Source organism: Nannobrachium achirus (assembly GCF_963921795.1).
Source record: "Nannobrachium achirus genome assembly, chromosome: 18".
Lineage (NCBI taxonomy): Eukaryota > Metazoa > Chordata > Actinopteri > Myctophiformes > Myctophidae > Nannobrachium > Nannobrachium achirus.
The window spans coordinates 38,924,579-38,939,674 of record NC_137825.1 but is presented as its reverse complement, the minus strand read 5'-3'; the positions used below and the strand labels follow the sequence as shown (position 1 = coordinate 38,939,674).

The 15,096-nt window shown below is 39.2% G+C and overlaps 1 protein-coding gene across 1 annotated transcript; it reads left to right on the top strand.

Annotated features, from left to right (window-relative positions):
* The first annotated feature begins 775 nt into the window (after window positions 1–775).
* lgi1b (leucine-rich, glioma inactivated 1b) lies at window positions 776–13,447 on the top strand. Its single transcript, XM_080747098.1, has 10 exons — window positions 776–1,189; window positions 1,335–1,406; window positions 4,357–4,428; window positions 4,770–4,841; window positions 8,006–8,077; window positions 8,939–9,108; window positions 9,745–9,909; window positions 10,212–10,436; window positions 11,889–12,131; window positions 12,873–13,447. Exons 1-10 carry the CDS (start codon window positions 987–989, stop codon window positions 13,220–13,222), a joined length of 1,644 nt encoding a protein of 547 aa, XP_080603224.1. The 5' UTR covers window positions 776–986; the 3' UTR covers window positions 13,223–13,447.
* The last annotated feature ends 1,649 nt before the right edge of the window (window positions 13,448–15,096 follow it).

Sequence of the window (15,096 nt, the reverse complement as noted above, 5' to 3'; positions counted from 1 at the left end):
AAAAAGAAAGAAAGAAAGAAAGAAAGAAAGTAATCATAATAAAAATAAATATAACAATTACCAGCTTTAAAGGCTACACAATTGCTCAAAATAGCATTAAAGCAATAGGCCTATTCGTTTCCACTTGACCATTCCCCACTGAGCACTGTCTGTAAATGGATGCCTCTATAAAAAGTATAGCCCTATCTGCAATAAAGACAAAGTTATACAAAATAAAAAATAAAATGTGTAGCCTAGTTTAAAATCGTTCTATTAAGCCACAGGAAATTATTAAGATTATTATCAAGATCATTATGCAGCGTTTGAATGAAGCAGGTGTTTTTAGCAGACGGACCCTCATGAATAACCGTTTTCCATTAGCAGCCATTCATGCTTCTGGAGCGGCGCGCACAGACATAAAAGCTTGCATTGCTCATAAAAAAGCGCACCTACCCCTCCTCTCTCTCTGTCTCTCTCCCTCCCATCTCTCTCTCTCTCTCTCTCTCTCTCTCTCTCCCCCATCGTCTCTCGCTCATGAGTCCAGTTTGTTTGCTTTCTTCGTGGCTGTCTAATTTATAAGACAACTTCTTTGTACCAAAAATACATCATAACAAATTGACCATCGCAACATTTTCCTCGAATCATCACTTTTGACAAGATTAAGAAGGATCAGAGATTTTTCTTTTTGTGAAATCTTCCATGATTTGTATTTGTTTTATTCTCTCTGTCCTGCATTTGTAATCCCAAGCATTGCAGAACGAATCCATTGGACTGGTGCCTTCCTATTGAGACGCAAGAAGCATAGACACAAGCCTACAACATCGGACCACAATATAAACCCACTGCCTCTTTTACAGCCTAATAATAAACCGACAAGACAAGAAGAGAAGACATCCGAGATCCCTGGCAGTGCGGCAGGGCACCTTGGGAATTTGACCGAGAAGAAGTTCACATGTAGGAATATCATCACTGGAACGTGCCACAGACAGACAGACAGGACAGAAATAATGGGATACCACTCGGAGTCGGACAGATCACTGAGAAGATGGACAGTGTTGGTTTGTGTCGCCGCTGTCAGCCTGGTGTTAGCAGAGGGCAGGAGACTGAAGCAGCCCAGATGTCCCGCTGGATGTACGTGCACTAAAGATAATGCCCTGTGCGAGAACGTCAGATCTGTTCCTCACACGTTCCCCTCCGATGTCATCTCACTGTAAGTGGTCCCAGACAAAGACAAGGAATCTTGATATATATATATATTTTAATATTACAAATAAACTGCAGTGGTAGAAGTTGTTGTCATAATGTTGAGTAGCCATCCAGTTTCTGATGCCCCCCCTCAATGTGATTCCTTTCAGATCTTTTGTCAAGTCTGGATTCAGTGAAATCACGGCAGGGAGCTTCGTTCATACGCCTGCTTTACAGCTACTGTGAGTTTATTGATCAAATCATCATTGACCGCTTTGTGTCTGTGTTGTCCCCAAGTAGCCTATATTATGACTGATGTGTGGTGCACAGTGCACTAGGATGCTTGCTGCCTCCCAGTTTTTGTCTTGAATCATTCTTACACTATCACACATTATTTTTGTGGATTTGTAATTTAATTAAATCCAATGTGGGGTGCAGTGGCTAAGTTAAACAGCTAGGGCAAACAACACAATTGAATCCAATATTCACTTACAGTTTTCAGACTATAAGATCATCAAATCAGAAATTAAAACAATACATGATTTATTCTGATCTGCTTGTCCAATGATAATCCATTGACGAGGGTCAAAATCATATCAAAATGTAGCAATAATAATGATAATAATAATGGGAAACTTTCAAGAGTGTAAAAAAGGTTCCAGTCAGTCAGTCAGTCAGTATTAACAAAGAACAAAGCAGGTGTTCCATGCAGAGGACATGAGAAAGACCACTTGATATGCTGATTTAAAGGGGATTATCTGTAATGGTGTCAGGATTATGCAATGGAGTAGACCACATGGGTACCATCAACAGCAGGAGATGGGGAGACAGAGGGTCTGTGTGTGTGCATGTGTGTGCATGTGTGTGCATGTGTGTGTGTGTGTGCGTGTGTGTGCGTGCGTGCGTGCGTGCGTGTGTGTGTGTGTGTGTGTGTGTGTGTGTGTGTGCGTGCGTGCGTGCGTGCGTGCGTGTGTGTGTGTGTGCATGTGTGGGATGTGCGTGTGTGTGTGTGTGTGTGTGTGTGTGTGCGTGTATGTGGTGTACTTTAACAGACAGACAGAGAACAGGAGAGAGCAGATATAGAAGCAAAGATAATTAAAGAAAGAGAAATAAATAATATCATTGTAATACTAACCCAGGCAAGCCCAGACAGCACATGTTATGGAGCGTCTAAATTCCAGGCTAATTGATTTACTTTATTACCACCACAATTACAGATTTTGGACTAGGGATAAGTATGCAGTATTGAGTATTGTATCATTGTAAGCACATAGCAACGGGCTTAAAAGTGTAAATGTTTACCTGTAATAGGTATCTATCAGGATTAATGGACATGACATCACACCATATAAACACTGTATCATTACAACAAAACATTTCTCTTGGCTGCAGTCCAGCCACATGCTCCAGAATGATGGTGACAATGAACTCACAATTTATGCGTCCTTGTGTATCTAATGTGCAGGTGTTCATGAGCAACACAAGTCCCAAATGACTCACATATTGATTCATCAGTAGATCTGTTCCATAGTTGGCACTATGCTGTAGATGTAATTAAACTGGACAGCCTCCAAATGTGAATGCAAAGCAGGGCACTGGTGCTCTCAATAGATACAGTTTAAAAGGACACAAATTAAAAGAGTCATTAAAGAGAATATCCATGTGATTGTTATTGTTGGAGATCATTTGTTACACTGTCAGTTGTGACCGTTCACCCTTTGTTAGTTTTGGAAAACAGACATGCTGGGAGCAGTCATTAAGAAAACATTACAAGATGGAACAAGAGGGTGTTAAATAAGTGAAAGCTAATCATCTATTCTCTGTTGCCTAGAGGCCCGGAACTGCAGAAGGAGAAGAGACTCAAGGCAACAAGACAATATTCAATAGTATATGAAGAGTTTAAAATTGTGTAAAAGTGTACAATTATCTAATTCAAAATTAGGACCTGTTATGACATTCTCACTCTCGATTATTAAGGAAGTTCATAATAATTTCAAGGCTGTACAAAAGTGTATTATCATAACCATTACACATTGATAAAAGTAGCTGTGCTCTTGAAATATTTAACATAATTGGCAGCTTTCTCCAAACATATGCACAATTATGAGTTATCTTTGTAATTATGTGTATAAAAGGAGTGTGGCATTATCCGTTTTTTGCAGTCATTGCAGTGATGCAGAACCATAGAGACACATAATTTGTATATCTATGTGCAGCACTTCTTTATTGATGCCTGGAGGGGAATTCAGTTGTCAGTAGGTGGTGTGATGACCCCTTTTCTATGCTTGGGGTCATCTGTGTGTTCTGTTTATCATATCACAGTTTCATGACAGACAGTGGTCATCCTAATTTTAAAATATCAGGGTGAGGGTTACATCAAATCCTGTCCACTGGTAAATGGACCTACCAAAAGTCCTATGAATCATCTCTGCCAGGCCAAAAGGCCAGCAGAGATTTTATTTTCACCCCTGTTCGTCAAGGAAGACCCTTTGACCTATAACCCGTCCCTTGGACCATAAGTTGTACAATAATGTCCCCCCTGATCACTCCCAATATAGGCTACTCCAATTAGAATTTGCGCTTTCTTCAAAACACACTTTTTGCTACAACTCCTACAGGTTTTGTCCAAAACACACACAAATCGCTTTTTCATATTCTATTCACATTGGCAGTGATTGGCTTCCAAAATGTGTGGGAGGCCCCGTTTCACAGAGAAATGTCAAAACAACAGAGTGCCAAAAGCACTTCTTTCACTGCAAATGCTACAAATGTCACTTTGTTGCCTGATTTCTTATCACCAAATTAGATACAAATGTTTTTTTTTTTTTTTTGACAATGACAAACAAACAATGTTTTGATTTACCATATTGTCATAACTCACTCAGTGCATAAACCTTTAAAAGGATTGTCGCCAGGGCTACAGTATTATGTGAAACGTGAAGGGTGACTCAGAAAACATGCCTCGAAGGAGGCATTGACTGTGCTGTTGTACTCAATTCCTGTAATTCACTCTTTTATCATCACATGCCTTAGGCAGAAATACTCAATGAGTCTCTTGTTCTCAAGGGTGAGATAAGTCACACATTTCATTCTTTTTCTTTTCTTGGATTGGCACTGAAACTTTCTGATAATGATAACTCACATTTACAATCAAACATCATGAGGCCTTTGTCCCTTTATTCCTCCTCACAGCTTGTTCACAGCCAATTCATTCGACTTCATTGATGAAGATGCCTTCCTGGGGCTTCCGCATTTGGAATACCTGTAAGTGATTTCTCTCAAAATCCTAAGCATTAAGGCCCATTCCCACTGGGCCAGATAACATATAAAAAAATCTCTTTCTCCAGATATTTTTCCATTCAAAGTGGATGGTAGATACAGATAAAAAAAATATCTGCCACAGATAAAGGAAATATCTGTGGCAGATATTTTTTTATCTGTATCTACCATCCACTTTGAATGGAAAAATATCTGGAGAAAGAGATTTTTTCATCTGTTATCTGGCCCTGTGGGAATGGGCCTTAACCCTCACATTTGTGAACAATAAGAGATTTATTGTTGGATATGAGTAATTTATTCATGCTTTTAACATTTTCGTCCCATAGGTTCATTGAAAACAATAAAATTGCATCAATATCTCCGTTTGCATTCCGGGGTCTCAAGGGATTGATACATCTGTAAGTACCTGTTCAACAAGTACTCTCTCTCCCTAACCTTTGCCTTTATTCCTACCTTTTCAAAATGTATATTCTGACTAGCATCCTTATTCTGGGGAGCGGGGATGCTAGTCAAACACAGGCAAACATTCTGCAAACATTCAGAGAAAATAGACTAAGATTTGGTCCAAAGAAATTAGCAAATCTTGTAGATCATCTATTTTCAGTATTTGTTATACATGGCAGTACATAAGGATCTATCTGACCGGATTAACTCGTGAAACGCCACTCTGTATACTTCCTCTTTGCAAAGTTCATTGAACAATGGACCAAGGTTTTAACACGTGGCTAAGCATTTTTCATCAATATCTTTTTCAATTCATCCATTTTTAGTTTCCTGTCACTGTCAACTTTATAATTGTCAGAACTGCAGTGGTAAGCAGCAGTGCTGCTACCGCCTGTCCAAGGTCTACTAGATCATGTTACTACAGGACAAATTGTGAAGGAGGTTTTAGCTGACAGATATGGATGGATGCTTCAGTATTTACATCTGCAAAACAAATTCACGTCATTGAATGAAATATTGTAAAGTAATAAAGAAAAATATACTGAGCTGTCAAATGTACAGTAATGTGCTGCAGTTCTCATTCCTGTTCACAAAATAGTCACAGCTGAAAATGTGTATTTGCAAAGTCACCAAAAACCTTCCTCTCACAGCAGTTAGTGAACACAAGCGTGCCTCCCAACCTTGCAAACCTTGCTAAAACTAAATATAGCTGATAACATGAGTGACCTGAAGCTTAAGTCTAAATATAATAACTGTACTGTAACCTTAAACTCAGCTCTGACCTCAGGCTTGTCCCAGACTGTCCAATAGTCCTTAATAGTTGGCCAGTGGCCAGTCTATCCTTTCCAAAGTGGAGTCTAGAGAATTAAATTATGGTCTAGTGCTCTGGTCTAGTCCTTGAGGAGGTTACAGGATATTCCAAGAGAATGTTTGCCACATCTTCAATAAGTGTTTAAAATATGGAGTTTGTCCTAAAGCCTGGAAGAAGGCAAAGGTTATTCCTTTGCCTAAGGATAAAAAGAAAGATTTCATTGGTACAAACAGTCGGCCAATTAGCATCCTTCCTGTTTTGAGCAAACTAATAGAAAAGGTAGTTTTTAAGCAAATTCAACATTATTTTATCGAAAACAAACTAATCACTAGTGCCCAGCATGCTTATAGACTTGGCCATTCAACAGCAACTGCCTTGGCTCAGTTAACGGATGACTGGTTGTCACAAGTAGACAACAAGAAGATGGTTGGCACCGTCTTGCTTGATTTTAGTGCGGCATTCGATGTTATTGACCACAATATATTGATAGCTAAACTAAGAAAATATAGATTTAGTAGTTTGGCAATTGATTGGATGATGAGTTACTTATCAAAGCGATCTCAAAGAGTGTCTTTCAATGGTAGCTTATCTGATTGTAAGTATAGTAACTGCGGAGTTCCTCAAGGAAGCTGCTTAGGTCCTTTACTTTTTATAATTTTTACTAATGATCTCCCTTGTGTGACAACAAACACAAATATGGTAATGTATGCCGATGACACAACTTTGTACAGCACTGCCCCTACCTTGAATGAATTGGTTACTAATTTAAATCAGGATTTAGAAAGGGTGTCCAAGTGGGTGAATGATAACAAATTAGCATTAAATGTTACCAAGACAAAAAGCATTGTCTTTGGTTCCAGGCATATGCTTATTGATAACCCTCAGCTGAATCTATCAATGTTAGGAATGCCGATTGAACAAGTAAAGAAAACCAAACTGCTTGGTGTTCTATTGGACAGTCAACTATCATGGTCTGACCACATTGATAGTATTGTAACGGAAATGGGAAGAGGCATAGGCATGGTTAGAAAGTGTTCAACCTACTTGACATCCACAATGATGGGTCAAGTTATTCAGTCCTTGGTCTTTTGTCATCTTTATTATTGTCCTGTCATATGGTCAGCAGCAAATAAGTGGGACCTGAACAAGTTGCAACTTGTTCAGAACAGAGCGGCCAGATTGGCTCTTAATATTGCATATATGCATTCACGCCTGTCCTGGCTGTACTGTATGTCGAACAAAAACTACTTTGCAGTCTCCTCATGTTCTTCAGAAACATCATCTTTAATCAAACACCAGATTATTTTTACAATCAGTACTTGAAATCAACCATCACACACAATTATGACACCCGGAATGCCAGTCAGGGTCATTTAAATCCTCCTACTCCAAGAACAAATCTTCAAAAACACACAGTTATTTATAGATCTATAATATCACACTGGAATTTGTTACCGCCACATATTAATCTTACACAAAATAAATTAGCATTCAAGATAGCTTTAAAGAAACACTTGTCGCAGCTGACCACATGACCGAGATATTGATGTTGTATTTAATTACAATGTTATGTTGTATATAATTTTTGTATAATATTTGTAAGTATGTATTTTTTCATGTTTTTATATTTGTATGCATTTTTTATGGACCCCAGGAAGACTAGCTGTCGCCCAGGCGTCAGCTAATGGGGATCCATTCAATAAACAATAAACAATGTAAATATAATATAATTTTGCTAGTATCAAAAAATCTGACATTTAAATCACATAATTGTCCCTATTATACACAAACACATTATCAGAGGAAATATCCAACACTGAAGCCAATCCGTGTACAGTTTGTTCGCTGCCTCTTTATACGTTCTCCTGCATTATCCCTCCTGAATAATGCAGCAGTCATGTAATTTTTTTTTTAAAATATTTGTGTTTGGGCTTTTTATGCCTTTATTGATAAGACAGTAGACTGACAGGAAATGGGGAGAGAGATGGGGAATGACATGTGGCAAAGGTCGTCCAGATCGGGAATCGAACCAGCGACGCCAGCAGGCATCATAGCCTAGTATGTGGTATGCACCTTGACCACCAGGCCAGCGGGCGCCCCAACAGTCATGTAATTTTACTTCCATATTTGCTTGCGTTTTGGAATCCAGCCAGTCTCATCCCATCTCAAATTAGATCTATCAAAAGGACCAGTTTTTTTTTACAGGTATATGTTGGTATCACCTGAAAGCACTACTGTAACCTCTGTACTGTACATTATATGTTATTTTTTACAATTGTCTTTGCATGTTTTGTTGTTGCCATGCAGGAGTCTGGCATACAACAACCTTGAGACATTGCCCAAAGATGTTTTTAAGGGAATGGAGTCCTTGACCAAAGTGTAAGTACAATTGTTGTCTTTCAACTCAGCAGTGGTGGAAGAAGTAGCCTGATTTTGGACTTGAACACTTTGTAAAAAGTGTCAAAATACTTTCTTACAAGTAAAAGTAATGCATACAAAATCTTACTTCAATCTTCAATTACTTGATCTTAAGTCAAAGCACAAAAGAATGGGTCAGCTAAAATAGACCATCTTCAAGCTCACAACACGTTGCATCCCAGCGTGTTGTGAGCTTGTAGAGTGTCCATTTTGGAAAGATGTATTCAAAGATATGCAGAGTAACTAACTAAAATGTTCAAATGCATGTAGTGGCGTAAAGGTACAACATTTGCTCCTGAGATGTAGTGGTGTAGAAGTTTGAGTTGTCAAGTAATGGAAATACTTTAATTCAAGTAAAAGTACCATGGCATTTTACTTAAGTACATTGCTTGAGTAAATGTATCTTTGCTTCATTGCAACTGAGCCACTTTGTTGAAGCTGATTGACTTCTATTGATTGACATGACCTCACCAGCCTCAAGTGTCCCCTTAATGTCCACTCTTATATCGCACAGGAGTTTGACAGTTTTCACTCACATAACTTTTGTTATAAATGATGTAATTAATTGATGGGTTGAATGATTGATTCATTAATTAATGTATCTACCCTTATCTACCCTTAAATGATGTAAGTCAAACAAAGAAAATGAATTAATTCAGATGTAGATAACTATGGATATAATTTTATATGTTGCATGATTCATGAGAAAATAGATTTGATTTGAGTACTTGTAATATGTGATCCGAACAGTTGTAGGTTGGAATTTGCAATATGTAATCCATCATCTGATAACGCCCTTTTCACATCTATATATCCATGTAGCGATCTGCGAGGCAACAACCTAGTGTGTGACTGCAAACTGAAGTGGTTGGTGGAGTGGATGCATCACACCAATGCCACAGTGGACGAGATCCACTGTAGTGGGCCTCCCATTCACCAGGGCAAGAAGATCAACGACCTACTACCACACTCTTTTGACTGTATCACAGCAGGTGAGGTCTTTAAATCCATAGCTTGTAGATCTGCTCTTTTCACTAACTGGGAACCTTCTGGTTCAAGTGGCCGCTATACCTCCTGAGCCATGAGTGCAGTGATTTTCCCCAAATTTTAATGTTGTTTAAAAGCAAACAAACAAAAAACTATATTATTTCAGGGCAACTTTTGGTGTCAGACTCCTCCTGAGTGACTTACTGCCACACTAATAATATATACACACTTACATACTACTGTACTTAACACATAATGCTGGCAATCTGGTGATCTGATTTCATACAGACTAACATGATATACTGGCCAGCTGACTCATTGACTGACTAACTGAATTATGAACCATTTGACTGCTGTCTGCATGCCATTCTTATGTTGGTCATGTCTCATAGTTTTATCCTGCACAACCACACACAACCCTTCCATTGAGGGAGTGGCTGAGTTTTTTGTGATTTTGATTTGCTTTTCAAGACAATGTCATCATGCATAAATTCTTATCATTCTCAAAAATAACATAATACTGGTACGTAATCATATAAATACATACATTATAAATTATATTTATGACCTGAGTGGATGGAAAGATAAGGATGACCAAGTAACCAAGTAGGACTTTTCCTGTTTTTTTGTTTTTTTTTCAGAGTTCGCTGCCTATCAGTCACTGAAGTTCGAGTCTATTTCCGTGGAGGCCTTCACCTTTGGCGAAGATCAATATGTTGTTTTTGCCCAACCCTTCGAGGGAACGTGCAGTTTCCTGGAATGGGATCACGTTGAAATGACCTTCAGGACCTATGATACCATAGAAAGTGAGAGACAACATTACACATCTCATCTGTGTGCTTCCCTGCTTTCATCAGGGTGCATGCATCTGATATTTTAGCAAAGCATTGTGAATTTAGTTTTTTCGCTTGCCCTTTTGCCTGTACACAATGTCAAAGCCAAAGCCTTCCTTCATTAGTATCAGAATATTATGTTTCACTAGATTTTATATCCAAAGATGTTCCCAATAAAATTCAGTTTTATTAATTTGACCCTTCTTTCTATTTTTCTTCATCAAGTTCACAGAGTGTGTGAATAATGTCCATTCCTCTCTCCTTGTGATGACCAGGTGCCTCTACTGTGGTCTGCAAACCCATGGTGATTGACCATCTCCTCTTTGTTATTGTGGCCCAGCTGTTTGGGGGTTCACACATTTACAAGCGTGACACCTCTGCCAACAAGTTCATCAAGATCCAGGACATCGACATCCTGAAGATTCGTAAACCCAACGACATTGAGACTTTCATGATCGACGGAGAGTCTTTCTTCGTCATCGCCGACAGCTCCAAGGCCGGTGGCTTTTTCTCTCTTTTCATTACTTAATACATACTGTAGCAAATATCTTCAGCACAGACGGCACATAGCATTTTAGACAATCTTTGACCTATTTTCCAACATGAATCTGAAGGTATTGAAATGTTCATACCTTCAGAAACGGGGTGGTAAAAATTATGTTCTGTAATTTTGACAGCCTGTGCAGAATGTCCCATTCTAAAACACAGAAGCGCACTCTTCCTTGTTGCCAGGACACTGCTAATGATCAGGAGCACGCCTCTGTATGACATTTTGCACAGGCTGTAAAAGAAATCCTGCTATCCTGGAACACTGCAACTCTTGCAACACTGTGACCAAGTCACGGAGCTACAGCGAAGCGAGAGGTCACAGAAGGGGCTATGGGAGAAATAAAGACAATATCCTGTATTGTTCCCACACACCTTCCAAAAACTAAATTTATTGCTGACGATTTGGTCACCAGAACTTCATCAGAGCATGACTTGCTGCTGAGGAAGGTCTGTGACAAAAATGTCAGCAGAAAATGTTGAATTTCATGGAGACGGTGTGCAGGATTCTCACTCTACACACAATAGGTTTACCAAATTGCATCGCTATCTGATCTAATTTTATGGATGTCATGCTACTTTTATCTTTAAATGAGAAAAAATAAAGATGTGTATAAGTAATGGTCTGATGGTATGAGTCTAAAGTCTGACTCATGCCATCACCACAAATATACAGTACTATATATACAGTACTGTATATACAGAACTGTAAGCACCAAGTAACTGGAACATTTGAAAAGTCGCCATCTATAATGGTAGATGTTTCATTTTGAGGAGGGGGTAGGAGTCTGTTTAAGAGGGAGTTTACATCAACGGGCTCTATCAATCACAATCAGAGTGTCATGTTGTTTAGTACAGAAATCGCACATCAAATGTGTTTATAATATTAACATGATTACGCTAAACACCAAGGGAGATTCTGTATAAATTATATATACAGTGGCTATAGTCATTTTATGTCCAAATACCCTAAATCTACATTTCTGGGTTTTGCTAATAATTCCTCAGGCTGTGTTACGCATGACTAACAGCAGTGCTGGAAACGTACTCACATTTTTTATTTAAGAAGTATCAATACTGCAATTTACAACCACTCTGACTTGATTATGCAGAATCTCACATTTCACAAGTTTTAAAATGTATACAAATCTTTTGAAAATAGCAGATCTACAAGCTCACAATGCAACGCATTGTGAGAAATTCTAGATCAGCTATTTTCAAAAGATTGCCGATCCGGCAATTAATGTATGTTTTGTAATAATAATCTAAATCTACAAAGTAACTAGTAACCAAACTTTTAAAATGATTCTAGTGGAGTAAAAGTACAATATTTTTTCTCTGAGATGTAAAAGTATAGAAAATTGGGAATGCTAACAGCACAGTGCACATGATGTTCTTACAGGCAGGCTCCACAACAGTGTACAAGTGGAACGGCAATGGCTTCTACTCTCACCAGTCCCTCCATCCATGGCACCGGGACACAGACGTGGAGTATCTGGAGATCGCCAACAAGCCGCACCTCATCCTGTCCAGCAGCTCCCAGAGGCCTGTGGTCTACCACTGGAACAAGAGCCGCAAGCAGTTTGACCGCAGAACTGACATACCAGAGATGGAGGACGTCTTCTCTGTCAAGCACTTCCAGGTCAAAGGTGAGAGCATCACCTGTATATTAGAGTTCTCAAATTCTGCCCGAACCCGACCATACCCGAACCCGACCGACATTTAGGGTAGGGAAGGGCCTAAAATGTATGCTAATTAGTCGGGCCGGGTAGGGCCTCAGGCTCAATGAAAAAAACGAAATATTTGTTATTTTATTACTATTACTATATGATAAACCCGACCATACCCGACCCGGCCGACGTTTTCGGGCCGGGTAGGGCCTAAAAGGTATGCTAACTAGTAGGGCCGGGTAGGGCCTCGGGCCTGCCCAGTTAGGGCCCAGTTAGCCGGGCCTTAATTTTCAGGCCCGTTGAGAACTCTACTGTATATCACTACTGACTAGTGATGTATTTATGCATAGTACATATTATAGAGATACTACTGTATATATATATTTGTAGAGAGATACTATCACTACAAATGGTGAGTGCAGATGTATCACTGTTGACCAATGTTTGTAAATTTGTCAGTAATAACAAAACAGAAGAGCAGGGAGGCAAAATAGAACCACCCTGTATACCTTAAGTTATATTGTATTAACATACTCTATGCAAATTGAACAAAATAAAAATTGTATTCATGACTGTGCTGCTTTAAATATTTTTATCTCTTCCCTTTTAGTTTAGTTACCACCCCTGGTAAGGCCATGATCCTGGAGAGGCAACATGGATTGGCAATGTAATGCAAAAACACTGACCCGGCAACCTGCTGTGCTTTTGTTTGTTTCCAAGGTGAGGTGTTCATTTGTTTGACAAGGTTCATCGGCGACTCCAAGGTGATGCGCTGGGATGGAGCCATGTTCAAAGAGGCCCAGACAGTTCCTTCCCGTGGCTCTATGGTATTCCAACCAGTCTCCATCGGCAACTGGCAGTACGCCATCTTGGGCAGCGATTATTCACTGACACAGGTCTACCAATGGGACCCCAAGCAGGGCCATTTTGTCCAGTCGCAGGAGCTGAACATCCAGGCTCCTCGAGCATTCTCTATGGTATCTATTGACGACCGGGATTTCCTGCTGGCATCCAGCTTCAAGGGGAAAACACAGATATATGAGCATTTAATGATTGATCTGAGTAATTAAAACAGATTGAAATGATATCAGTCAGTACCTTTCTAAACCCTTTGCGAGTGATTGAATGTGTCAGGCCCAAATAGAATCAGAAGACGTTTCTGCAAAAGTATAGATTAATGATCTTCGGCAACCCAGGCAGCTTTAAAGATGCTGTAAGCGATATTTTTTTAGTTTCGTTTTGTAAGTTAAAGATATAAACAAAAATAAAGAACATTTTCAGATGGGGAATTTAATCTAAATCAGGGGGGAGAAACCATCTATTTTATTCAAATTCCCTTTTTTTTTTTTTTTTTTAATAACTTCCAATTGAATTGTTTATCCTGCATCCTGTATGAGTTCTTCTCTCCTGATTGGATGAAATTGGTATCCCGATCTGAACATTTATTTTGTGTTCACTAAAGAGCTTCAGAGACGGGGAGCAGCCTAACACTTTATGATTACTTCTGGAAATCTGGAATATATAATATAAAGAATACAAAACACACACACACACACACGCACGCGCGCGCACACACACACACACACACACACACACACACACACACACACACACACACACACACACACACACACACACACACACACACACACACACAAAACAATGACACCCCATTTCAGTCAATTCCCAAATGATTTGAAAGGTTATTTTTGTATTAGTTTGATGAGACATTGTTTGCCAGGAATGGATTTTTATTGCTACACAACATCAGGAAGTACTGTACAAGCCAAGGTACCAGGGTTTTGAAAGAGATTCCACACTGCCGCTGGTGCCTGTCTTCAGACTTAATACAGCTGTTTCATTTTCACACAGGCCTTGAAGAAAAGTGCATATTTTCATCCTGGCTCTGTTCTCTCGGATGATGCCATATTTTCCATTTGAAAACCATGTCTTCCATTATTATTGCGAGCTGACTATCTGTCAGGTGAAGAAGCAGTGTAGCTTTTTCTTGACCTGCTATAATAACTTCTTTACCTAGAAGGTAGGCGTATTTGGATTAGATTAGATATTCATCCTAAAACATGTTTTTTGTGGTTTAATAGCTGGAATAATAGTCTTTTAGATAATAACGGTATTGACTTGCTATAGCTTGTGATCAAGATGGAACAGCAGGAACACATAATGCCCAAAACACTGTGAAGGAGATTTGTTTAAAAGCTGATAGAGGCTCAGTACAACTACAAGATGCGTGGCATTCACACTTTTTGGACATTTTTTGGTTCATATAGTAATCTGATCAAGGTTTGAGCTGAAGCTAACAAACAGCTGCATACAGTGAACACTGTTGACCTCTGTCTTGTCTAGCATGGGACTAATGGATTGGGGTAACAATGACGGGAGCTTCCGATAACCAAATGCTGGCACACTTTGGATGTGGTTGTTAGTTGTACCAACCACTATACAGTATATGGCAGCTAGCCAACCATGAACTCAGTCAGTCTTTCAGAAAGGCTACTTTATGTGTTAACCGGTGAAGAGTAATTTCACTTTAAAACACCTCTGGGGTCAATTAATGTCTACTCAGGCTTTTGTGTGCAAGAGTAGGTCAGGGACTGATCAATTGAATATCAAATTAATCAAGCAACTTAAAAACTGTCTGGGGTGCTCCCAAAGGTCTGAGGAGACGTGAAAATGAACCCAGAACTGTTTGAAAGTGAAATACCCCTGTATCAAAGATAGCGGATCTACAAGCTCACAACATGTAGGCTATCATAGTGGTGCATTCATTGTGACTCTGTGAGCTTGTAGATCTGCTATTTTTTGCAATTCTTGAAAAATCTTGAAATGCTTTGGAAAACATTCACCTAAAATGACATCCCCAAAATAGGGACACCAAGAAGTTGAAAGTGGTTGTGACCTGCAACTCCGCTGATACTGTCCAGTC